The sequence below is a fragment of the Ambystoma mexicanum genome, chromosome 1q, assembly GCF_040938575.1.
Source record: "Ambystoma mexicanum isolate Mex_15411 chromosome 1q, UKY_AmexF1_1, whole genome shotgun sequence".
Classification (NCBI taxonomy): domain Eukaryota; kingdom Metazoa; phylum Chordata; class Amphibia; order Caudata; family Ambystomatidae; genus Ambystoma; species Ambystoma mexicanum.
This window is the reverse complement of record NC_090922.1, coordinates 506,766,259-506,793,924: the sequence shown is the minus strand read 5'-3', so window position 1 is coordinate 506,793,924 and position 27,666 is coordinate 506,766,259. Positions and strand designations below refer to the sequence as shown.

Sequence of the window (27,666 nt, the reverse complement as noted above, 5' to 3'; positions counted from 1 at the left end):
ATTTGTGCCATATGCCTAATGTGGAATCTAGTATTTGTGCCATATGCCCAATGTTGAACCTAGGTACCACTGCCCTATCTGCATACCGCATCTGTACTGCCCTGCCCTGAATTGAATTGTACGTGTTTGTATTGCTTCTCGCCCTGCTTTGTACAGCCACGGCATTGAATCGCCATATCACTATATTGCATTTTTCCCTGGTCTGAATTGTCTCCCCACTGTACATTCCCTGTGTCCTAACTGCCATACCACCGAATCGCATTATCCCCTGCTCTATTACTATACTGCGCCACGCTACGGCACACTGAACTTAGCCATTACCCTGAATTCCACTGACCTGTAGCCGGACCTTCAGACTGTCACCCTACCCTATCTTTCCTGCCTATACCCCTTCTCCTAGATAGCACCCATATTGCCACTCCCACTCTGCTCACACAACGCCAGCGCAGTACTGCAGAAAATGCTGACTATATTACTCATCTTCTGTGCGATGGCCACACCTGCATCCTCAGACATTCCCATTCAGGATACCGACTCAGGAGCCCCCCCATCCCAGCCAGGCACCAGTCTCACCAACGTTTCCTACATAACTAGTTACTATTCTGACCCTTCCTGCCCAAGGTATCATCGCAAGTCAGGACCCATAACCCCTGCCTCCCACCCCTGCCCTACCACCGAAAGAAACAACAAACTTCGTGCTAGACTCTCTAAACTATATGAGCCATTCCGAAGACTCCTGTCTGAATCCAAATGCAAAGCCAAAAGCTCCACCAAAGGCCCTGCTATCCCCACAACCAAGTCCAAATCTATCGCACATACAAACATCTCGATAAAAACGGATGTACACTCCTACAAAGGAGCGCTCCTCAATACTAGATCATTAGTCGCACATGCCCTTGATATAGCAGACCTAATTATTAAAGATAAATTAGATTTTATTGCTCTAACCGAAACCTGGCTCCACAATGCAGCAGGCCCGTCTCTAATGCTGGCCATCCCAGATGGCTATACCATATCCAGACAGGACCGCGTGGGCAACCGGGGCAGTGGCATCGCCATCATATCCAAAGAAAGTTTAGCTCTCAGACTAGCCCCGACCCAAACTCTGCAATCGTGCGAATCCCTCACTGCCAAACTCCCTATAAACAACACCCAATCCCTCACTATCCACCTGATCTACAGACCACCTGGTCCACTCGGGACTTTCGAGGAAGATTTGCATAACCTAATTTCCAACAATGCAAAAACCACCTCACAACTACTGCTACTAGGTGACCTTAACCTAGGGTTTAACGACCCAGCAGACATACATGCCTCTACCATAGCCAACACGATCTCATCACTCGGACTCTCACAAAAAGTTAACCTACCCACCCACCTGAAGGGAAGAACCCTAGACTGGGTTGCTGACACTAACTGCTCAGCGGTCATCTCCTCCACCACACCACTACCTTGGACTGACCACTCGCTGGTCTCATTTAATCTACTGACCTCTAGACCACCTACCACAACCGTGCCACTGGCACCACCCTGCCTCACAAGAAATAAGAAAAATATTTCAGTAGAAAAAATCATCCCAGCCATCCTTCCAACCCTAAACGCATTGTCAGGCAATCTAGATCCCAACACACTAGTTCACGAATATAATAAAATCATGTTAACTACCATGGACAACATTGCCCCACTCAAACTTCTCACCAGCAAGCCAAAAACCCATTTAAATAAATGGTACACACCTGAACTCAAAGCCCTCCGTCTAAAAAAGCGAAAATGTGAAGCTGATTGGAAACTATGCCCCTCCAGTGAAAAGAAAGCCATCCTTGACACGATTTCTCGTCATTACAAAGCTGAAATCTGCTTAGCTAAACAGAACTCCTATAACAACCTCATTGCCAACTCCAATTCAAGTATGAAGGAGCTCTTCTCCATACTGAAGGAACTTGAGTCACCCATTGCCACACCCGACACCTGCACCAAGGACCAGACTTGGTGCACAGACATCCAACAGGCACTAGCAAATAAAATAAACACCCTACAAAACAAAATTCAAATAAAAAAAACTCCTTAAACCTCACTAACTCTCCCACATCTCTGCCCAACGCCTTACCAAGTACACACACTAACTCATTCACCTTCTCCAAAACCACCACCCTGGAGGTTGAGAAAATTATTCTTTCTCTTAAACCCTCAAACTGTAAAGGCGACATCTGCCCTGCACACATAATCAAGGACGCAGCCAGAGACCTGTCGCCCTTTATTTCTAAACTCATAAACGCCTCTTTTTCCTCAGGCAGTATTCCTTCCAACTTAAAACAATCCTGGGTGCTCCCCCTCCTCAAAAAGCAGACGCTTGATCCTCTCATCCCCACCAACTACCGACCCATCACCATGGTACCCTTCCTACTGAAAATCTTGGACAAAGTGGCCTATGTCCAGATTCAAAAATACCAAGAACTACACAAATTACTAGGCTCTAGACAATCAGGTTTCCGCCCATTACATGGCACAGAAACAGCCCTCATTGATCTGAAGACCCAAATTGATGATCTGAGGGACAAGGGTAAGACAGCACTTCTCCTCCTACTCGACCTCTCCGCGGCATTCGACCTCGTCGACCACAAGGTCCTCTGCAGACACCTTGATTCAGCTGCTCATTTCTCCCCAGAAGCTATCAGATGGATTGAATCCTTTCTGAGTGAGAGAACAATGAGAGTTTTCTCCCCTTCAGCAGAAGCAGACCCCTCTCCTATCACCTGCGGAGTCCCGCAGGGCTCATGCATCTCCCCCACACTATACAACATCTTCACCAAACCCCTGTTCGACGATCTGGACCATCTGGGTGTCACCTACACTAACTATGCATATGACACCCAGATTCTCCTCCCACTTTCAGGGGATCACAGTAAGGACAGAGAGCTGGTGAATAGGGTATATCTCATCATTCAGGCATGGATGGCATCTCATGGTCTATGCCTGAATGATGACAAGACAGAGCTCATCATTTTGGGTACCCCTGCTAATATCAACAAACTAGGCCTTGATTATGCCGAATTTAACATAGATGGTAATTCTATCAAAGTATCCAGGGAAGTAAAAACCCTCGGCTTTTATTTGGATGCCACTATGTCATTCACTAAACAGGTCAACTCACTAGCATCCACCACTGCGTATACGTGCAAATTAATAAGAGCAGGCAGACCATTCCTATCCAATGACAGCTGTATGATCCTGGCAAGAGCACTCATACTATCTAGGCTCGATTATTGTAATGCCCTTTATAGCGGTGCTAACAAAGCCATTATCCACAGGTTACAAATCCTACAAAATAATGCTTTGAGAGCTGCCCTCAGCATCAATAAGAGAGATCATATCTCCACCACCAGACGCCAACACAAATGGCTCTCCACAGACAACAAAATCAAACTAAAGTTGGCCTCCCTAACCCATAAAGCCCTCAACAATGCCGCCCCCAGTTATCTGATGGACAAGGTAAAGAGAAAGTCTTCCATCAGACAAACAAGATCTATCAATTCAAACTGCCTGATAATTCCCAGATTCAAACTCTCCACCATTGGTGGCAACAGTTTCCAGGTGAAAGCTGCCACATTCTGGAACTCTTTGCCACACAACCTAAGAGCTGATCAACCATATTTGCACTTTAGAAGGCACCTCATCAGTCACCTGAATTCCAATAACCCCTGTACTTAGTTGCACTTTCTATACCCATGTATAGATATTGATACCCTTGTTTGCGGCCTTGCCCTCGCCTCTAACAGCCCTGTACACACCTGTATATTTCTCTCCTGTATAGATATTGATTTTTTTATGTATGAAGATTTGTATATTTCCTATTCCTGTAATCCTTGAATATTCTTTACTTCAACTGTATATTTCTGTAACATTGTAAGCTTCGAATTATCTTTTTGCCTGCGCCCTGTTGCCCCTGGGTAAGGTGCGCCATACAAATAAATAAACAAACATACAAACAAACAAACAAACTGTGGCCTAGCAAGGGCGTCGAGTCGTTCGAGTCTTTGTGGTCTTCGGGTGGCGGGAAACCCACTGGCGGATTTCTCCTCGGCGTGTTGGTTGTCCTCGACTTTCTCCGGCAGGATGAAGCGGTCGACGATGCGGACGAGGGAGTCCTTCGATTCAAATGTTCTTAGGCAAGGAGCGGGCGGCTTCGGTCGTCGGTGGCACAGCGTCAAGTGGTCCCCACGGCTGGGCTCTCCACCCAGAAGCTACGACCACCAAGGATGCCATTGTTATTGCTGCTGTGGTGGCTGAAGCATTTAGAGTAACTATGGAGCGACAATCACTGTTGCCCTTGATGAATGAACATGGCGCATACACCCGGTTGCGCCCCTTTTCAGGCAAAAAACTGGTGCCCAAAGGAGAAGAGGGGTATGAAGTGTGGGTTGACCTCACTCAACTTACGCTACATGATTGTACAGTGTCAGATCAAGAAAAAAGGAGGCGTGTGATAGAGGCATTGCGAGGACCTGCACTACAGACGGTTCAGTCCCTGCGCACACTCATCCGACTTCCCTGCAAGTAATGGATACCACCATGGAGATTTTGATATCGATGTGGGGATGACAGCAACTCAACTCGTCTGTGCGACCAAGACTATGCCCGAGTAGCTGCTCGATTTACTGCATTTAAACCAACTCCAGCACGAGCATTGCTGGGAAACGCACAGGTGGTTGTAGCCGAGGAGCAGCTAGAACCTCGAGTACAGGAGTAAGCCCCACTGCAATAACTCCCATACATCAATACAGGCACACAATTCTGACGTACTACAAAGCACCAAATTACGGCTCAGGAGGGTGCCACACCTGACCATCTTCATTTAGTCCATGAGCTCTGCAACTCCAAGAAAATGTCACCAGCGACATGCAAGAGACTACGAACTCAGGCCAATTTATAAAGAACCATTCCTGAGGGCTTGATTGGGCCACCCATGACAATCCCAGTTGAGATTGAAGAGCGACGGACTACAGCACTACTGGACAGTTGCTCCCAGATCAATATTGTTTATGAGCCCTATTATCGCAAACATATGTCAGAACCGCTGTAGGGGTTAAATCTGATGGGAGTCGGCGATGCCGCTTGCCGATATCTGGGGTACATCTGCGTAAAGATCCATCTAAATCAAGAGGTGGCTGGAGTAAGCACCACGTTGACCGCCCCAGCATTAGTATGCACCACCAAGAACCAGTATCCAGAGGTAAACCTGGTCATGGGGACCAACTCAGCCCTGTTTGGTACCCTAGCCAGAAAGTGTATGGAGATGGCAGGTCCGCAGTTCGCACATTCTCTGATAATGCACCCAGCATGCCAAGAAAAGCATGGAGAACGTGGTGCACCCTGACAGTCCTGTGGGAGAAGTGAACACCACTAACCACAGTCAGCTTGACATACCGCCTGGTCAGACAATCATGGTGCCTTGCCGTGTACGTCTCCAAAGGCAACACTGCTCCAGGAGATTGGTGATGGATGCTCCTGAAGGTGAAGAACTGCCTGGAGGCCTGATGGAGAACCAAGATGTGCAGCTGTGCATCGACTACCGGCGGCTACACAGCAGAAATGTGCCAGATCAATATATCACCCCCCGAGTAGATGAGTCCCTTGACTGTCTGGTTGGGAGCAATTGGTTTTCTGTCTTAGATCTCCAAAGTGGGTATTACCAGATTCCCATGTTACCAAAAGGAGAAGACAGCCTTCATCTGCCCGTTAGGATTTTACCAGTTTACCCGAATGCCACAGGGGATATCGGGAGCGCCAGCCACATTTTCAACGCTTGATGGAACGAACAGTGGGGAGACATGAACTTGAGGTGCTGGTTTATCTAAACATTGTGATCGTGTTTGGGAGGACCCTGGAAAAACATCACCAAATGTTGCTGAAGGTTTTGGATCATCTTCAACAGCAAGGGCTAAAAGCATCCCTAGAAAAATGCCAGTTTTGCCACACCAGTGTGAAGTATATTAGCCTTGTGGTGTGCGCTGAGGAAGTGAGTGTGGACCCCACCAAGATGGAAGCCATCAAGACTTGGCCCCGTCCACAGAACCGGGCGAGAGATGAGAAGTTTCCTGGGATTCTGCAATTATTACCGAAGGTTCGTGCCTGGCTTCAACAACATAGCCCGACTGCTCCCGGAATTGACTAAGGGTTATCCAGCCCCACAGAAGAAGACGGCTAGCCGGGGGAAGCAGTCCATGTCCCTGTATCATCCTAAAGAGGAATTTGTTATGCCCTGGAGTGAGAAGTGTGAACAAGCCTTTGCCCAGTTAAAAAAAGAAAACTCTCACTGAAGCACCGGTACTGGCAAACACTGATCTGCACCTGCCCTATATTGTACATGTGAAGCCAGTTCTTATGGCTTGGGTGCCATACTCTATCAAGAGCAACAGGGAACTGTCAGGCACGTGGCATTCGCCAGCCGCCGGCTGAACCCCTCTGAATTGAATTACCCCACCCATAGGCTGGAGTTTTTGGCCCTGAAGTGGGCTGTGTCTGAGAAACTGTATGACTACCTGTATGGGGCTACTTTCACAGTAAGAACAGACAACAACCCACTCATATACATCCTCAAGTACACCAAATTGGATGAGCAACTGAAGAAAAAGAGGTATGATAATAAGGTCTGGTTCCCCAACCTGCAACCAGGGGATCGGGTGCTCATCAGGAATTTAGGGAAGAGAGGGCAAAACAAACTGGGCAATCCCTGGGACTCGCAGCCTTATCTGATTGGGAAACATCTGACATGGTTGCCTGTGTTCAGACTGAGAATGGAAGGGCCCCCGAGGGATGTGAAGACCCTCCACAGAAATCATCTCCTGCCCATATGGGGATGGTGTGGAAATGGATCCGACTGTTGCTGAAGTTCCTTTTTCCCCAAGTGAGAGGAGCACCAGAAGTCTTCAACAGGAGCCACTGCATGGAGAAATCCTACAACCCGCATGCCCATGTATTGTACCGTCTGTAGCCTCCAAGTCAAGAGAGAAGAGAGATGCCGAAGATACAGAGCTTCCAACCACTGAAGTAGCCCCAAGGCCCTCAGACATTTCGGCCAGTACCGAATACAAGGAAGGGGATGAAAGTGCTGAAGGTTTAGCCTTGGGCTACTGGTATGGAAGCGAGGATACAAATACTGGTCCCGCCGAACAATCTGGGATAAGGAGAGAAATATTAGGGTTTGGGGGTGCCAATACGGGGCTCCCAAACCCAAGAGGAAAACCTGCCAAGGCCAGACTCTGTGATTAGGGATGGACCACCCGCATCCATAGATCCTCAAGAAACAGCACCTGAGGATCAACGAGAGGTTTGGTGTCCTAAGGTTGTACGCCCCTGAGCTAGGTAAACAGCTACCAGTATCGAGGGGATGCTAGTCTGACAGAATCAATTATTTATTTACCAAAAGCATTTGTTTCCAGGTGGGCCCAATGATAGAATTGATTATTTACTGAATGTGAATGTGTTTGTTCTCAGGTGACCGCACTGACAGAATGGATTATTTATTTACCAACTGTGAAGGCGCTTGTTCTCAGGTGATCCCACTGATCTAATTGAGTATTTATTTACCACATAATAAAAGCACTTGTTCTCAGGCGACCCCACTGACACAATTGAGTATTTATCTAACACATGTGTAAGCACTTTATTTACCAAATGTGAATGTTTGTTCTCAGGTGATCCTACTGATCTAATTGAAATAGCAAATAACATTGCAAGGAAACAAATGCTAATTTTAAGGTCAAAGGTGATATTTCCTACCACCCCATGCCCTACTTGACGCATAGAAGACGAAGTACATGACCATTCTAACAACACCTCATGTGTAAACGTTCTACATCGTAGCCAAACAAAAACGTTTAGTTGAATGATTTAGAGGTCAAAGGTCAAATCCCAAAGCATCTCAAACTTCTGTACCTTTTTATACGAAAGAATGTACCATGGGTTTGAGATGACACCACATTTGTCTCTATCGAACCCAGTTCCAAAGCAATAGCAAAACGCGCATTGAGAATAATTGTTCTAGGGGTCAAAGGTCAATGATAATTTCCACTTGACTTATGTATCCAATAGATGTGATAGTACATACAAGTACGTTATTGTTGGCTTCACCCTTTTCTAAAACTGTTCAAAAATTGTCAAAACTAAACAAATACATCATATTTACAATCCTTTTTTCTGAAGTCAAAGGTCAAACAAAAAGGCCACTTTGACTATCTGCCCCATTGATGAGTAGCACATACCATGTCCATTATAGTGATACCCGACACATCTAAATCAAATGAACGGTTGCTGAGAAATTAAAAACACTTTGGAAGTGCTCGTTCTAAGGTAAAAGGTCAATTGTCATACCACCTACACTCCACTTGATGCCTCCAAGTCAAAGTACCCAACATGACTGTTCCAATAACACCTCTTTTATATAAATGTGCTAAATGGTAGCAGAGCAACAACAAAAAAACACTTTTGGGTGAGAGATTCTAAGGTCAAAGGTCAAATAACAAAACCAGAGGCCCTTTCTGATCCATAAATTAAAAAGCACAAATCAGGACTTTCGAAAAGACACCTGATTTGTCAAAATCGGTACCACAGTTGTATAACAATTAACAAAAAAGCACTTTGCACTTGATTATTGTGAGGTCAAAGGTCAAATGTCATAACCTCTCTACATATTAGACAATGGATTATGGAGAACATGTCATTAACTTTCAAAAGACACCGCAATTAAGACAAACAGAACTAGGGTTACAAAGATATGATGACAAAAACATTGAATGTAGTGCATTTTAAGGTCAAAGGTCAGATACAAAGACTCTGTGAGCCATTGGCTCACATACAGATATAACACGTTCGAAAATTGTCTGCTGACTAAACATACATAACAGAACAAACCATTTACTAGACTTTATTGAGTTCCAGTTCTGAAATAGAGATTCTTGCAGGGAAAACAGCAAGGGAAATAAACAATGTCGGCCATTTTGAAATGTATGTAAGACTACCCAGAACCTCTGAGAATATTTATTTTCCTTTGCATCATATTGCTACTAAGTAAAACCTGATTTCCCTAATGATGCTTCTAAATTATTGGTCTTTTCCTTTCACTTTTTTCATTATATTTGTGGATTGGAAAAAAAGTTCACATTTGACACTCATGGGATGCACTTACGCTAAGCCCCAAAAAATAAATAAATAAAATAAAACTTGAAACTTCAGTTTTTTGTCTGAGCAGCAAACATAATATTCTTGAAATTTGCCCATCTACCTACTGAAAAAAATAGTTTTCTGAAAGTGCTACCTTTGTCGTCAGTGATATATACTCTTTACAGTGATATGTGTCCACCATATTGAATCATGTCATGTGACCTCAGGGTGTGACACAAATGTGTGCTTTTTGGCTCATTTTTTAGAGAAAAATATACTGAAACAAAAAATGTATGGTTATCCTATAGTATTATCGATTTCTAGTGAGCTACAGCAATTTGAGATGAAACAGCTAAGAATCAGAGAAAATAGCATGGCACTGAGTGTTTTCCAATGGGCACTAATAGGGTTAAACCACCTGCAAGTATGGGCTGAGGAAAGAGCATTACTACACTTTACCCAAACAGGATTCCGGCCAGGGTGTTCCACATCGCATAACTTGAGGGCGCTGGATATATTGCACGGGCGGCTGCAAAGAAAGGTGCCCCCATCCTATGCATAGTGTTCATCGACTTTCAGGCAGCCTTCGATGGGGTAAGCCGCTCCAAACTATGGGCAAAACTGTCAGGGTGGGACAGCCCAAGATGGTTGTTGGATATTGTGAGGAGATTGCATGACGGTACGTCAGGATGGGTAAGGATGAATGATGAGGGATTGACAACAGCCCCGGTCTGGCTTAATAAAGGTGTTAAATAGGGGTGCATTTTGGCCCCCCTCTTGTACAATCTATATATGGGGGACCTACCTGCTGTTTTTTCAGATTCCACTGGCTGCTGTCTGAGAATAAGTGGGGTGATAATCCCCGGACTGATCTACGCAGATGACCTGGTTATATTCAACCATACTTATAGTGGTATTAAGCAGATGTTTGAAACCCTGGTTGAATTTGCAGCAAAGAATGAACTGAACATTAACATGTCCAAAACTAAGATCATGCTGGTCTCAGCCAAGAAAATAAATTGTCCTACGATTTCCTCTAGTTTGTGCATCCTGACGTATGTCAACAAATACCCCTACTTAGGTCTGGACATGAGCCAGAGCCTGCGCTATAAACACATTGTTGATGCCAAAACAATCAACGGTCACAAACTGACAAATACGATTGTGAAGTTTGCGAGCCAAACAGCGGGCTACTCTTTGGAGGGGATTCGTATACTATATCAACAAAGTTTTTGCCCAATGGTGCTATATGGACTGGAGGGCCTAGTAATGATAGATCTTAGCTGGCTCGACAGATTTGAGGGATACTTCTGGAAATGAGTACAGAGACTAGCAAAGAATGCCTCGATGGAATATTTAAAATTGGAACTCAGTCTAGTGTCATTAGGGTGCCAGTTGCTTATACGACGGGGGAACTCAACCTCAGTGCTAATTCCAACCCTAGATGCAAGCTGTTTACAATAGCGGGAACAGACAGGGGGATAGACTGGAGAGTGGGCGATGGCGAATTCTTGAATCTGCCCAAACAACTATATGAGAACTTAGGATGGCATCCGGAATTCATGAGGGGGACTAAATACAAAATACTGAAAAATGTGTTCAGTAGGAAATTAGCACAATGGGTTTGGACCAATAACTATGCGCGACTGTCGACACTAAAGTCATATACATACGTGTCGACTATCGGGTATAGATACCTGGCCCTACAGCCCTCCCCGGCGGTGCGCAGCCTACTTCTTACACTCTGTACCAATCAACTGCCACACCTGGTCTTTGAGGAAGCCCACCAGAAAATCCCCCTGACACAAAGAGTATGCCGAATATTCTAGGTGCCGGGTGCCCTTGCGAGCCCCAAATATGGTTTCACTGAATGTGAACTCTCGGGCAACGCATACATGACCATACTCGGTGGATATGTTCACAACTATGACCCTAGAAAGAGCGCTTCGTTTTGGGCATATTGGGCCTCATTCCGAGTACGGCGCTAACCAATGGCGCTATTAACGCCTTGGTTGACGCCGTACCCGGACCGGCAGCGCCTTGGTGGATGGCGGAATCACCGCCCCATTCCAAGGTTGGCGGGGCGGTGATTCCCCATTCACCAAGGCTCTTCCCCATTCCCAAATGAGCCCCCATAGGGCTCAATGGGAATGGGGAAGATGCAAATAACGGTGACCGTTCATTACGGTCACCGTTATTGGCTTGCAGGCCCCTTTGCGCCCTCGACTTTAACACCTGCTCAAAGCAGGCGTTAAGGGCGAGGGCGCAGAGGGAACTCGGAGTATGGCGGTAAGGGAATACCGCCACCGGTCTCGTTACCGGTGGCCGCTACCCCTTACCACCATACTCGGAACGAGGCCCATTGTCTCAACTCCAATCTAAAAAGCCCCCATATTGGCATCGAATCGCCAACCTTTTATCGAAAGATAAAGAGGCTCTCGTATCTGTTTGAGCCCGGATACATGTATGTGCTCTCACTAACACAGGGTTTTTAATCGAAGGTTCTTGTATTTTAATGGTGATCGATTTCTGTATTTTAACGTTGTGACAATTTAGCGTGTACATGGAAACATTTTAAGCAATAATTATAACTTTTATGTGATGTAAATTACTTTTTACCTGTATCATTGAACATTTTTGTAAAGATTTATTACAATCGTATACAAATAAAGAATAATAATACATTTACTATGGCTGCTACTGTGCTCTATGTACCTTGATCGACCACCACTACCAAAGGTGAGCCAAGGAAGCTAAATAGTTTCTGCCCAACCTTGTAGGTTCCACTATCCTGTCCTTGACCAGAGACAGTTCCCGGAGTACTAGGGTGTAAAGAAAAGCCTGGCACTCATCATCAATGAGAACAGCAAGCACACCTTCCCCACGAAAGGGATGCCTCCACCCCAGACACGTTAATCATGGCGAACTGACCCACAGCCTCCATCTTACACAGTGTAATGTACGCACTAGCCTTCTGAAGCAGGTATGGAGTCGGAGCAGGCACACCGACACAAACATATTTTCGACTCTGATCTCTCAGACATATTTTGGAAATATTTTAGATCCTGTTAAGACTTATTGACCTTATCTTGACTCTTTGAAAAAAGGTGTCAGTGAAAGTGTTCATTGAAAGAGAAGTGGGGCACATGAGAAGACATACTGAGAAATAGTGTCGGGGGCACGCAGGAGAAAAAACGTTACATTGCTTTGCGGTGGAGACTGCTAAATTGATAGCAACTATTGCACAATAGCGGGGGTTAACTTTCCTGTATTGGTGTAGCAGTTTGGGGCAGTTTTAAAGTGTAGTTCCTATGTATGACCAGAGGTTTGCAGTGGAGGTAGGCTTGCAGTGTGGTGGTCTGCAAACTGCACAGTAAATGAGATATGTTTGCCTCTCATCGGCGCAAGCTTTAGGCTAGGGGTTATACTTGTCCTTCGTCGACTTCAGTGCTCAAGCTACAGGCGGTAGCTGAGGTACACTTGCCATTATATGTGTAGGCTTTGGAGATGCAGGCCTTCTGGTGTGCGTAGCACTCACGTACACGTTCAGTGCAGTTGTATGGTAAGCCGTAGCACTCCAGACACTCCAAGCATCCCCCTGCAGGATGGAGAGAGAAAGAGATAGAGAGAGGGAGAGAGGACAGAGAGGTTTATTTATTTTAATAAAAAACGCTGCTTAAAACAGATGCCAGACTAGTCACCTCAGAGGTGCATAGTGCAGCATGAATCATCATTGACAAGTCATAATACAGTAATATACAGGGGTCATTGTGTCTGAAGACTTGGAGTGAAGCATGAGTGAGTAGTGGTAAGGTAGGGAGTGTTAGAGTGGGATGGATGAGGGAATAGTTTAAAGCGTGAAAGAGGAAGTAAAGGTGTAATGTGTGAGTAAATAAATGAGTGGGTGAGAAGGTGGGTAATGGAGGCTGGTAAATGTTTTAAGTGTTGTCCCTGAACTGGATCGAGTACATGAGACAGATTTGGATGTTTTTGAGTGGTTCTCCCCCCAATCAAAAATATTTAAATAACGGTTTGAAATTGTATGTGTTACAGCGCACATTTCAGAACAAAGTTAGAAAAGAGCCATACAATTTATAATGGCTTTAATGGGGAAACACATACAAATTTCCAATAGATGCCAGGTGGAGGGTAAACCTCCAACAATCAGCCAGAATAATAACAACCCTCTAAGGAAGAAGGCTTGGTGCACCCTTTTGTAAAAAGAACAAGAGCTTTTTTTTGTATACAAAAAGGAAATGGCAACAGTATATTATAAGTTCTCTGCTGCAGAGCTCTCTCTCATTTTCAAAGCACAAAGCATGTTATAACTGCAAAAAATCATCATCTGTTACGGACACGATATACAGTGTTCATCTCCCACCCTCATAGGATGCCACCTACACACATACTGCTGATTATATATGGTCCCCCAGTAACTGGCCACATCCTGTTCGACTCCAACTTCTTCACATGTGGGTTTCGATCTCTTCACCTTGGGTTGCAGATAAGTGATTGGTTAAGTTACTGAAGTCACTACCCTGCCTTAAGGCTTAATCATGTGATGTGCACCTGGTCAACATGAGCTCAGTGGATAACTTCGAGGTCAGTCTGGTGCTTGTAAACTCTTCTCCCCAGACAGACAGGTGCCCCCACCATGACTACCCGTCACAATCTTATGTGAGTTGGCATAACCCTTTGCTCTTCCTGGTATAAATCACGGGTCCAGTTGTACTCTGCTGCCCCTTTATCAGCTACCACCACCGGGGACAGGCCTGGGTCTCCTGCGGGTCCCACTAATAAGTCTATTTTGTGAAGGATTTAGGTGGTTTACTCACAGACATCTGTTAGATCAAATGAGATGGCCATTATCCTGGGGGGAGCTGGTGTCCTAAATCTTGACTTGTGTTTTGGCAGCTCAAGACCTCTGCCCTGGCTCCCATGGGTTTGTCCCACTACCAGCCACAGCCCTACTCATCCTAGGTCTTTCACATTCCTTTCTAATTTTGCAAAGCTCTAACAGGATACATTTGTGTGTGTGTGGGTATGTGGTGCCTACCACCCCTGGAGTGGGGGTGAAATATTGAAGCGCGGGACCTCATTGTTCTGTGTTCTCAACACGGCCTGCAAGGACCCAGGCCGAACTCCATGCATGGTGACACTTCTATATTTCTTGTCAATGGAGCGAGGACTTGTCTCATATGTAATGTACACACTCAGTATATCTGCCTAACACTCTATAGCGTTGATTTTAATTGACCTTAAACCCATCCAATTGTCTACAATCAATATGCCCCACACTACTTGTATATGCCCACAGAACTCCTCCCACCCCCTGTACCTGCTCATCTTTATTTCCTGCGCATTCATATGTTTTCTGCAGTCTGAAATGTTTGGCAGGGGCTGGGATCTGAAGGTGCATCCCAACATCCACCCTTTAAGTAATCCTCCATTAACAAATCGCTCCTTCTCTCTCCTCCTATCTGCTTCATCGTTAGGCACCCACACCATACATACGTGGCGCAAACTTTCTCCGTCTCAAACGTACTTCTCCAGACTAAATACAACTCTCATCACCCGCTAAGTCAACCCAGTGCTCTGTATAATTCGCTGGGTTAGGTGGGGGCAAGGTCAGTGCCCCTGGGGGTCTATGGGTCTTTTAATTGTGACCATACAGGGGTTATTTGGGTCTTCTGTTTGAACCTGCCCATCCTTTGTACCTGAGAGAGCCATTCCTGCACCGATTGTGACCGGCATCATTGCACAGTTCGGGATTGTCTTTGCACAACATCGAAGTATCATCTGGCACATGCAAAACATCACCAACAGAAGCACCATGATGGACCAATATCTTCACCACTGCACCGAGCCAAGTAGGTCCCAATGAGAACATTGTGTCAGACCAATCTTCAGCCTGCACCCCTGCTTCATTTTCCATGTCTGTCTTCAACTTGTGTAAAGCCCCTACAATGTGTGATAGGGACCTATTTTCTGCATCATTTGGGGGACGTACGTGCAACACGGAAGTCTCATCTTTTTGCACACTCCCCACTACACCGCTGTCAGAAGATCCAGAATGCATCGGGTCTGGAGGGTCATCAACGGGATCGCCTGCAATTCACTCTTGATAGCATTCAAGCCTTGTTCTGTATAATTTGCTACCTGAATCATCTCCCATCTCACAATTTGTAACCACCTAGCAATCGCTGCGGCCTGAACCCCTGGCATAAAAAAGAAGGCAAAAAGCACTTCCATCTTAGTATACAGGTTATATTTGTCTGGGATGGCTTTAAGCAACTTGGACGAGTCTTCAGACAGATAATTCGATATTTTCTTCCGTATCTTCAGTGATCGCTTCTTTCTTCTAACTTGCGGGGGTTGTGTCGGAACTTGATTGTGCTGCTGTGTAAACGGCTTAGAGGGAATACTTAGATGAGCTTCAGGCACCACAAGAATAGCTGAGTGCAAGGCTGTGAATGCACAGTTGCCTTGCCAGTATAGTGGAAGATGCAGGTATGCTTGCTGACCGGATATCCAATAGATATCCATAAGGGTCGGTGTTCCCTTACCAAGATCTGGAATTAAGAATGTTTTATTGCATTTGATATAAGTCCCAACGGGAACTGTCCCATGCCCTCGAAAGCAAAACTCATATTATTCAGCTGCTTGAACCTTCGCTGAAACTTCTCCTGTTTCAATCCATGTTAGTTTCGAGACATACATGAGCCATATTGTAAAACAATTCTTGTTGATGTTCCATTTCACTTCCTCTCCAAATCATGCCAACCCCACTGCCGCACAACTCACCACTGCCTTTCCCCATCTGTTTGACACAAACAGCACTACATCCAATTTCAGCAGGGGTTGCGGTTTGCATTGGGCACTGCTATCTTCTTCAGCACACTTTTCTTCATCTTTGTCCATTAGTACAACTTGTACCTTGTGCCCCTGGAAGAAACTGCAAACCTGACACAGAGCCAGATGACCTAAACACTGGGCTTCCAAGGATGGCATTTCCTGGGGTATTAGCATTTTGGGCACCCCTGACGTGTGTGAGATAAGGGAGAAAACATAACAGCTCCCATCATACCTCTGTTTCCCCACTAAGCGCATGTGCCTGTACCGCACGTTACTAAATTCTGGGTGGTGCACATCAGACATTGTGTCAAAAACAACTCCTTGATATTGGGCATATTCATTTTCTTCCTCTAGTCCCCTTTTTACACACAGCTTCCATTGCCACGATATTGTGTCAAGTATACTTACTCTTTTAAAATTCAAAACAGTAGTCATAACATCATCCATAGGTATCGTAGAACCAACAAATTCCCTGCTGACACATCGCTCTATACTACATCCCCCCTTTATGTGTCTTAACCATGTAAAATCATTTGAAAAATACAAAAATATACCAAAAAGAAACCCACAGCATAGATAAAAAATCAACATGACGGAAGCATACTTATTAAACAACTTGAAGAGACTGTGACTAAAGGACGCAAACTGTGTAATATCAATGAAACAGGTAATCTGTTTCAAAGGAAAGAAGTACACAAGAACGTCCATACATCTCACAATCACTATCTCATGAGGGGAGAGGTGATGCTCCTTGCAGGGTTGAGACCTCAAATTGAAGAGAGCCTGAGGAAAGCAATGGACCCAATTCATTTTCAGACTAACACATAATATAGACAGTTTAGCCTTCAAGTGGCTGTTCATCCTTTCAACAACACTGTGTGCCTGCGGGTGGTAAATGGAGCACATCTTGTGTTTGATTCCTAAAAGAGCCGTAATCTCCTTGAACAGCTCATTTAATAAGTGGATGCTGTTATCGCTTTTAAGATTCTCACACACTCCCCGTCGGGGAAACACTTCTCTGACCAAAAACATAGCTGTCTATTTGGCATCAGGATGTGCACATGGGCCAGCCCTAATCCAACATGAGAAGGGGCCCACCACTACAATAACGTAGTGAAAGGTTTTGTAACCGTTTTCCCATATCTGCAAAATCAATATGGAGGTCTTGAAATGGTCCACTTGGATGGGGCAATGTCCTACCCATATGCCCAGACAGACACTACAATTTGACGTAAACACATTAAACAGCTCCTATGTTCGGCACATACTTATCCTCCTGTATATCAACAGCAATATGCTGCTTAGACACATGCAAGGGGTGATGCAGCTGGTTGAATGTGATCGGCACCCGTTCTTGAGGCATCACTACTTTCCCTGTGCTAACCTGTCTTCACACTAGGTCTGCGGGAGTCTGCGCACAGCCCATTCCCTCCCACAATTTCTCACTCTGCAATGCTTGTCCCTGCAACTCTATCATTTCTGTGTTAGGTAATGCAGTATACAGAACCTGTATTTGCAACTGCATACTTGCAAGTGCTCGGTGCTCAGGGATATTTGGCACTGGTAAATATGCTAATTTATCTGCCCTGTCTGCTGCTTCTTTACCAAATGAAACAATATCTGTCATTTGTGTGGGTGGCACACTTGACAATTGCGCCAAGTGTTGGCTGCAAAAGAGCATGACTCAATCTATCTAAGAGGACTGCATGCTGTACTGAGGGCCCATCTGCTTTCCAAAACCCTCTCCTCTTCCACCTTGACAATCCTGAGTGCACAGTTGTCGTCACATAAGCTGAGTCTGAAAGAATCGTCACCTGACATCTCTGTGCTGCCTCCAGCGCATCAATATTGGCAAACAATTCAGCTGCCTGGGCAGAAAGATTCATGGGCAATCTTTTTTGGATTAAAAACTCATATTCTCCATCAACCAACCAGACCACTGCTGCCCGAATATGTTACTGACCTGTCCTTTGGTCAATAGTCATTGACCCATCAACAAGGAAAACCTCTCTATCATTCAGAGCACAATCTCGTGCCTTAGGTATATCATCGTCCAGACCCTCATATGTGACACAGTCATGAACCTCATCAGAGTCAGTAAAGGGTTCTGTCATGAAGGTAACAGGGTCTACAGTTTTACAATGAACAATGTGTATGGATGGGCTGGAAAGGATAACTTCATAAGCGGATGCCCTCTGTGTTTTCAATGTGGACTTTGAACTTTCAATTATTGCAAACAATTAATGTTCTACGAACAGAGTTACTGAACACCCTACAGTAATCGTGGCTGACTTCTCAACAGCAGAAGTAGCTGCAGCTAGTGCTTATTCACAGGGGAACTCTCCTTGCATGACCAAGTCTAACATAACACTGTAAAACGTCAAAGGTTTGTGGCCCATAGTACTATGTTGTGTCAATAATGCTGTCATCATATGACAATCAGAGTGCGAACAGCGATAGAACTCTTTCGTATAGTCAGAGGTTGCCAGGACAGGGACAGTGAGGATGATATTTTTCAGCACCTGAAAACTAGTAAGCATCTCTTTAGTCCAAGGGATAATATTGATAGTCTATTGGGCCTCTTTAAGGGCTTGCAGAAGTGGCTGGGTATATGATGAATAGTCTAAAATCCACGCCCTACAATAATTACACAACCCCAGAAACCTTTTCATGTCCTTAACTGTTACTGGCTGGGGTGTGCCATGCACCACTGCGGCACGTTCTAGAGTCACTCTTTTCTCATTTACAGAGATGAATTGTTCTACGTACAACATCTCATGTTGACAGTACTGTAATTTTGCTCTATCCACCTTGTACCCTTTGTCACCCAACAGCTGCAAAGGCCTACTATGAAGGCCCCTGCCTGCACCCTGTCCACTACCATAACACTCCCTGGGGTCCTTCTTACACCCTGGCAGCAGATCTTTCTACAATGGAGCAAACAAACTCTTCTAAGAACTCCAAACAGCTTTGACTTTCACACCGCTTTAACCATGGGTTAGTTCCCTCCTTTCTGGACTCACTCCTACCACTTTTGGACTTTCACTCCCCCTTACTGCTTCTTTCTCTCATGTTCACACACTGAATTGCATTGTTATTTTTCTTGCCCCTTTGCTTGCATCTGAACCATCTGTGATGAATAATCCTGCACTTGAAGCCAATTGTAAGGTCAATTCTTACTGTTTTTGCTTTTGGTTTAAGAGTCAAATCTTGCTGTCTTTGCTTTTGGTTCAAGAGGCAAATCTTGCTGTAATTCGCTAACTTGCTCTGCCCTTTGCTTGTAACTGTTGCTTCTCTGTAACGTGCCGGCCCAGTGTCTTCACCTCTCTCTTTATTCCACTCCTACCTGCCTTCACCCCTGCTTCTCCCTCCTTTCCTCGCTACCACTCCCATGGTGCTTTCTGTTTCTCCTATCTTTTCAAACTGCTTCTCCATCGACTATTCTTCCCTCCTCACTAAGCCTGGTAGGAAGAAGTTCAAAAAGAATATACTGGCCTCCAACCCAGGTCTGCCCATCGCTGACACTTATTCCAGTGCTTCCCCCAGACAGACCCTCACTGACATCCTCTTTGTAGTTCCTTTGCCAGATCTATGGACTCTTCATATGATCTCTGTGCTCTGTCCTGTCTACTCTTCTCCCATTAATGGTGGCACCCATTGGGGAGTGCTTGTGGCTTCCTTCCACTCCTCTAAAGTCATCATTAATGTCAACCTTAATGGCAACATCATTGTCCAAGGCCCTCAGGCTAATCTCCTCCTCTTCGACAGGCGCTTCCTTCACCTCATCAATTTCCTTTCATCTCCTGCTGTGCCTCCTCTCCTCCTTGGCTACCCTGCCCTCTCTTTCCTCCTCCTCTGTCCCACCTCGGGCACCTTCTCCTCTGCAGGGCATACCTCTGATTTGTACCCCTCCCCGGAAGGTCTTTACGGCCGGCAACCTTCTTCATCTTGCCACTCTCAATGCTCGCTCTGCTGTCAAACACTCCACTGACATCGGCCACGTGATGGAAGAACTTGATCTCAATGTCCTCTGTTTTACTGAGACATGGTTCGCGGCCAGCTCTGTCACGAGCTTTGACACTCTCCTCCCTGATGGCTACAAGATCCACTCCACACCTAGATACTCTCGGTCAGGAGGGGGTGTAGCCCTGATCCTTTCTGAGTGGATTCTTGCCTCTATCATTCCCACTCAGACTTACTCCTCTTTTGAATGCCTTGTCTACAGGCTCTCTCTGTCTCCTAGCCATTCTCTTACTGTGGCTACTTTCTACCGGCCCCTTGGTCCAATCACCTAATTTCTCTCTGAGTAGACGGACCTCTCCTCCTCCCTCCTGGCCTCGCCCTTTCAACTCCTCCTCCTTGGATTCCTCAATATCCATCTAGACTCTCCTGGTTCATCCTCTTTACTCTTCCGTGACCTCTGCGATTCCCACTCCCTTTCTATCCTCCCCTCTGGCCCGACTCACTATGCAGGGCACACACTTGATGTCTTGATCTCCTCTGACCTCCCTCTCTCCATCCCTCTGACCACTCCTCTTTCCTGGGGCAATCACTCCCTCCTCTCCTCTCATCTCTCCCTCTCTTCCCCGCTAGGCCAATCCTATCCCAACACTGCCACCTACCTTCTCAGACATCCGGCCCATGACGCGTGTGTCACTGGAGGCTTTCGCTGCCACCTTCTCTCTTCCTCTCCACCTCTGACTGACTCACATCCTGACACAGCCCTATCTCTGCTCTACTCTTCTATTTCTGATACTCTTAATGTTCTTGCCCCTGTCATGAGGATCCGTTTGAAGTCCAAAGCCAAATTCAACTCTTGGTATGACTCTGATCTATCTACACTTCAATATATGTGTAGGGTGGCTGAGAGGAAATGGACGGCTTCTTGTTAATCCTCTGACAAACTGGCCTGCTGTCTGCTTCAAAGGCAATACCGTCTCTCTGTCCACACCAAGCAGAGGGTCCACATCCAAGCCCATGTCTCTGTGGCATCTAACAACTTAGCCAAACTCTTTAAAATCTGCAAGGAGCTGGCCAACCCTGCTGCATTCTCTACCCCTCCTGTTGCCTCACAGGCTCTTTGCAATGACCTAGCCTTTCACTTGATCTCAAAAAGCCCAGGACATACTGTCCACCCTATCCTCCTCTCCTCTCCCTTCTCAATCTGTGAACACTGACCGTCCTTCAGCCACCCCCACCACTCTTTCTTGTCCTTTCCTCTATTCTTCCCTGACAAGGTCACCAGACAAGTCCGATTTATGAAAGCCTCATCAAAACGGTTCATCTCTGTTCCACTTAAACTATCAAGGACCACATTGATACCCTCGTCCCAGCCCTTGCCGATTTCTGCAACCACTCCTTTGACTCAGGAGCCTTCCCCTCACCTCTCAAAAACTCTCTTGTGCATATTATTCTCTATTAATATTATTTTCTGGGCAAACTCCTGGAAAATCTGGCCATCTCTCAGCTTAACCTTCATTCTGATTCTGTTGGCTGTCTCCACAATCATCAGTCTGGCTTTACAGCTGCCAGAAGCATGGAAACTGCTCCCCTGAACATCCATGAAGATCTGCTCTCCAACCTTGACTCTAAAATTCCCTCTGTCCTCATCCTACTTGACCTCTCTTCTGCCTTCGACACGGTCAACCATACCATCCTGCTCAACCGTCTCTGTGACAACATGGGTATCACCGATCAGGCTACAGCCTGGCTGACCTCTTTGCTCTCTGATCAATCCTCCCAGATCTAACTTGGGTCCTTCCTTTTATCTATCTCCCTCTCTACCTGTGGTGTTCCCCAGGGGTTTCACCTCTCGCCCTAGCTTTTCAACCAAAACCTGGAAACTTTCGCCCACTGCATTGCCATTTTCTGCTCTAATTTCCAGTGCTATGCTGACGACACTCAACTCATCTTCAGGTTTCCCCCAGCATTTCCTCTCATTCTCTCATCTCTGATTGCCTAACTGCCATTCAGGGCTGGTGTTCCGCCAACAATCTCTGCCTGAATGCCAGCAAGACAGAGATCCTCCTCATCAGTACACCTTCACATTCTTTTCACCTCATTCTCGGGCCGGCTACCCTTGGCCCTCTTCCCACCTCCACCTGCGAGGCAAGAATCTCGGGTTCATCTTTGATTCCATGCTTTCCTTCTATGACTGCATCTCTGATGTCTCTAAAAAGTCAAAATTCCTCAGAGGTACCCTGCCTTTCCTCTCCTTCCCCCAGAAGCTCACTGTCTCTCAAGCCCTGGTTCTCTATAGGTTGGACTATTGTAACAACCTCTTTCTAAATCTTCCTGCCTCTACACTCCGCCCTTTTCAACTCATTCAGAACAGGACTGTGAGACTTGTCCTTGGCCTCAAGCCCTGGGATCATATCTCTCCTGCCCTGAGATCTCTCCACTGGCTCCCAGCGGATGCAAGGATTCAATTCAAAACCCTCTGCAATGTCCACGAGGCTTTCCAGAGCCTGGGTCCAAAATACCTTCAGCTATATCTCCATAAATACCTCCCCTCTCAAGCTCTTCACTCCTCTACCTCTAACTCCCTCAGGGTGTGTCATTTTTCAAAGAAACTAGCTGGGGATAGATCTCTGTCCTCAGCTGGGGTCTCCCTCTGGAACAGCCCCCCTGCCACTCTTAAACTTGAGGGGAACCATCTCTGGTTCCAGAAGCACCTCAAGACCTTCCTCTTTGCTTCTGCCTTCGCTCCTCCTCTCCCCTGCTGATCCTTTTTCTTCTCGGCACTGTGCACCTGGCCTACCCTCTGTTTTCCGGGCACAGGCACCAGCTCACCGGGCCAGCCACCCGCACTGCCCCCCCCTTTTTTTTCCCGCACTTTTCAGACATACCCTGTCTGCTGCACTTTTCCCTTTTCCTTCTTCCATGCACTTGCACATTCTCAATGTCACTGGGCCTAGTAAGATCATTGTTTTTTTGTTCTTCCTTGTACCCCTCCCTTGCCTTGTCACGCTCTGAAACACTTGTGTAAGAGCGCAATATAAATAAAATATCATATCATATCACAATCTTCCCTACACTGTTGCTCAGTAGTGCTACACACCAACAAGTCGACCTCAGTTAAATCAATACACAAAATCGTATGCCATGTTCCCCTATCACTGTCTGTTGCTATTAACACAATTCTTTCCTTTGACACCAACACTTCTATATCCAACATGATGATAGTCCCTGCAACGAGTTCCTGGGGCAGAGCAGGTTTGTACAAAAATTCGGAGGGCATCTGCCAGTAATGGTTGGCCACCTACGGGACTGCATTAAGCAGCACTGTGATCCCATATTAAAACAAATCAGGGGCCACTAGTATTCCTCTTGCCACTGCTTCATTTCCGAATGGATGTATGATCAACATGACCATCACATAGCAGATACCTCTTCACTACTGTCTACTCTTTCTCTTCCCTCACAGTATTTTTTCCAATAGAAATAGTGGGTCAATAGTCCTCCCCCCTATTACTATACTGATAGCAAAATTTAACTTTAATAGCCAGTATCACAGGTTTTCTTTTTTGGACCAGATTATAATTTAAAAAAGAATCACATTTAAAAAGAGAAACACTTGCTACATTAGAAGACTACACCAGTCAGTTGAGTGGCATGTTAGCCAGACAAAACGGTGAGAAACCAAAGGGTGTCTTACCCGCTAGTCTTCGGGGACTTGTCATCCAGGTGGCTAGGACACGGCCATCGCTTTTGGATCAAGTTCCCGTGGGTGGACTTGTGCGGGGGGATCACATGGGTGGGGGTGAGGTAGCCGATGGCGAGATGCAGTATTCCCCCCTGTTTTGTTAATCCACCCCATCCTATTTTTTAGGATATTCTGAGATCCCAACTCCCCCCTCTTTGCACATACACTGGGCAGAGGAAGAGGGTGACTGAGAGTAGGAATACTTACTATCGTACATCGTACTGGACATGTCCCGTTAATTGGGACAGGCGAAGTCAGGCACTTGACTTCAAGTGCATACACCTGATACCAATTGGCTCTCCTCACACGGATAAAAAGCAACACCTAAAGACACACTCTAGGCAAGGCAGAACACAAGTGTGAGCTGGACCTCTGGAACAAAGGCAAACATACTAGAGCAGAGCGACGGACCAGGGGACGAGAACTGCAGATAGAAAACTACAAGAGTTAACTACTGGAGGTTGTTGCCTCTGACAGGACGCCAAAGACAGGTAAAGACTGCATTGTGTTTCAAGAACATGACCCTCCCAGGTGAATGGCAGAGTTGGGGAGGCAAGGCCAAGTCTGTGGTACTAACCTTGACTTGTGAATTAGCAATCGAAAAACCCAGGAAAAGACGCACACAGCCAGTGAGTTGGCAAGCGACCTGAAAGACAGATGTGTGCTAAAATTTGAAATAGAAACATTATATCGCCGATTGAAGGCTGCACGCATGTGTATAAAATATGAAGAAAGGCAGACCTGTTAGTGGACTTTAATGTAAAGAACAGCTGTGAAATCGGCGACACTAAGTAACGTAGTGGTCTGGTGAAAAGAAATAGTTTACTCGAAAGTCTCTGTGAAAGGTACTTTGTTTAAAGCAAGAGAGCGAATGAACAGCAAAAGTGAAATAAAGAAGATGAATTCCCAGAGAACAGAAGAGTGAAAGTAAAACAGTGAACTTTGAGTCGAAGTGGTCCCGCAGTAGTCTGAAAGGTAAACCATGCACATTCGAATGTCTTCTACATCCGAAAGTGGTCCGAGCCAGAGAGAGGGAGGGAGTAAGCTTGGAGAAGGGATCTCCCCTTGCAAGTTTGTGTTGAACTTTATCATGAGAGATCTGAGCCTGACAGAGGGGGGCCTATGAGAACGTTTTGGTTAAAACATTATTTTGGAAGTCAGAGAAAGAGACTTTACGTGGAAGGCCAGGCGGGCCTCGATCCACGGATATGAACTGTGTATTGTGTTGGAAACTGAGCCAGAGTGTGTCATCCTGCTTACCAGCATTACCTTTCTCCGTTAGGCCTAATGTGGGGGGGGAAGCTGGTTTAGCCACAGTATCATTTGAACACTAATTTTTCCTTTTGCATACATTTCTGCTTTTTACACTTTTTTTGTACAAGAGATAGGGCAGTCATTAGGATTTCTTAGCATAGGCCGTTTTGATTTGACAGACTGCACTAGGACTGCATTATTTATTATTTGATGGTCGAGACTACTTCCATCCTAGTTATAAGGCAGAGTTGGAGTTTCTCCAACCCTAACAATTTCAATAAAGGTTTTACAAGTTGCATCCACTGTGTCATACCTGTGATACCATGCTTCCCTACAAAACTGATTGGTGTTTTTGATTGTATGGTGGTTATTGGTGAGCCTCCACTAACTGTGTGTCTACCGGATTCGGTGGTCGATTGCATACTACCACCTTCTTCAGGCAGGTCTTCAAGGAATTGTAATTATAATCAAAGGTTTTTTTGTCAGTGTAGCCAACATTACCACCACTTAGCTCTGCCAGGGCCAATCGCCTGCTGGCAAAGGAATTGAAATGATCTCACCTTGAACTTCTATGATGCGTTATGTTGCATGATGGGAAGCCCTAAAATGCAAACATACAATCTGTCAGTCTATTTTCTCTTCATATAGACTCTAACACACAGTATCTAAATTTTGTGTATATCTTTTTTAATTCGCTCAATTATCATTAACATAGATTTAGAGTTTGTGTGGCTCATCATGGGTTGAACAGTACTAGTGGTGAGTGTGTCAGTTCATCCACTCGATTTCTGCAGCGGGACCAATAGTCATAAATAAACTAACTAAGTGGATAGTGTACTGTGTTGGTATATAAAACACAAGTTCCATTTCAATGTGTTTCAATGTTTCAATATTGAAGTTCATCTTGTGGTTTTTCTACCAAACAGAACCTCCGTTACACCAGGAACTAAGCTGCCTCAAAATGCAGCATGTCTCACATAGTGGGATGCTACCTCTCTGCCTGCTGCTATTCACAGCGTGACTTGAAGATGAATTTTGAGCGGGGGATCGGGACTTGTAATTCAGTGATTTCGTACTCATAAGACATACTGTTTTCCTAACAGAAGGAACTGACCTGCATCTACGGGGGAAGCTGAGGCAGCGTATACTGGAGCACTCAGGCGGGGGGGCGTGGCAGCAGTCAGGTCACAGATTGTGGGCAGCCTGTTTGCCATCGAAGGGGCATCGATAGGCACATCTTCAAAATCTACCACCATTTTCAACAATTCTAACACTTCCTTTATGTTTTTCAACTTTTTTCCCTCTATATTTGGCTGCTAAAAATGTATACATTTGACTCAAATGTAATGACACCCTGTTCAATAAAATCAAATAGCAGTAATTGAGAGGCTGAAATGGACAGAATGGTGTTCTCCTAACACGTGATGAAGAACTCAAAACAAGGGCTATTCATTAGCCCTTTGAGTTAAGATAGTTGTGCGCTCCCACTCCCTCGTATGTACCAGAACAGTGAGCAGACTACGGGCTCAACTACAAATGATAGACCTTGGCTAAGGATCAGGTTGATGACATATGATGGACTAATTGGAAAAAAAGAACAAGTTGATCCAGCTTGAACACCTAGGTTTCTTTCTGTTCATGTGCTGCTAAGACAAGCCAAAAGTCCAAGGTTGGATAGGGTTGCCAACCAATCAAAAGGCCTGTCACACACTTTCATATACAATGTTGCAGTTATTAGCCCACTGCCATGTTCTCTGCTATAATCAGTGGCTCAAGGTGTGTCCTACAGGCATGGGACAGTCAATGAGATAGTAACACTTATATAATTCTATATGTAAGCATGTTCCACTAATCCAATCCTTCCTGGTGTTAGGTTTTTATGAAATGCCATGTACGATGACATCATAGATGATGTATGTTCAAGTATGTAAACTCTGTACCTGCAAACATAGGTGTGAATATATCGAGCATCTACTTGATAGCTGTATTTCTCCCTACTTTCTTTCATTGAGATTAAAGCAGTAATTTACCCTCTTCCTTTGGTCTGTCCAATTATTTGGTCTGCGATAATTACTGGTAATTCAATCTAGCACAAACAAGACACTTGAAGGTGCTTGAGCACATTTGGTAGCGGTGCGGATGGTTCTGGTGTAACGATCTAGGCCGAGATCCAGACCCCGGTCTATCGTGGTATCCTACGATTAGCCAGACGATCGCAGAGTTTCCTGTGGAGAACGGAGGGTAAAAAATCACAGATAGCAGAACTTATTGAAGGTCCTTCCTTTTTTAAGAACGTATAACTACCTAACAATGACAATAGTACTGTTTCGAGTGAGGCACCACGTAGAATAAAGAAAAAAACAATTCTGCAAAGAATTAAATGGCCATGTTGTTAAAGAATACCTCAAAGCAAGAATTATACCACATGGATTACAGGTAAAAATTATCCCATGCCTTTTTCTTGATGATACTGAGGGGACGATTCATGGAACAAATGTGCGCCGAAAATCTTGGCGCAAGCTGGCGCAAGCGTGAAAAAGCAAGCGCACGTGCATGCATGCAATTCATGGAAGGGTCTGCACGTGTTTACTCTGGGATGTGCACCAAATCCGAGAGTGGCGCGCACGGGCGCACACGTCACAGCAACATCCCGAATGCTGTGCGCGACGCGATGCGCACAACGAAAGCGCACA

General features: G+C 45.5%; 1 protein-coding gene across 3 annotated transcripts in view; it reads right to left on the bottom strand.

Annotated features, from left to right (window-relative positions):
• Positions 1-27,666, bottom strand: part of LOC138529961 (urokinase plasminogen activator surface receptor-like) — a 133,452-nt gene that overhangs the window by 90,651 nt on the left and 15,135 nt on the right. For 2 of the 3 annotated variants that reach the window (XM_069640873.1, XM_069640872.1), the window contains exon 2: positions 12,644-12,757. The exons of the other annotated variant lie outside the window; for it this stretch is intronic. In XM_069640873.1, the coding sequence (XP_069496974.1) occupies positions 12,644-12,757 (114 nt within the window). The remainder of the gene's footprint in view (positions 1-12,643; positions 12,758-27,666) is intronic. 3 annotated transcript variants of the gene reach the window in all.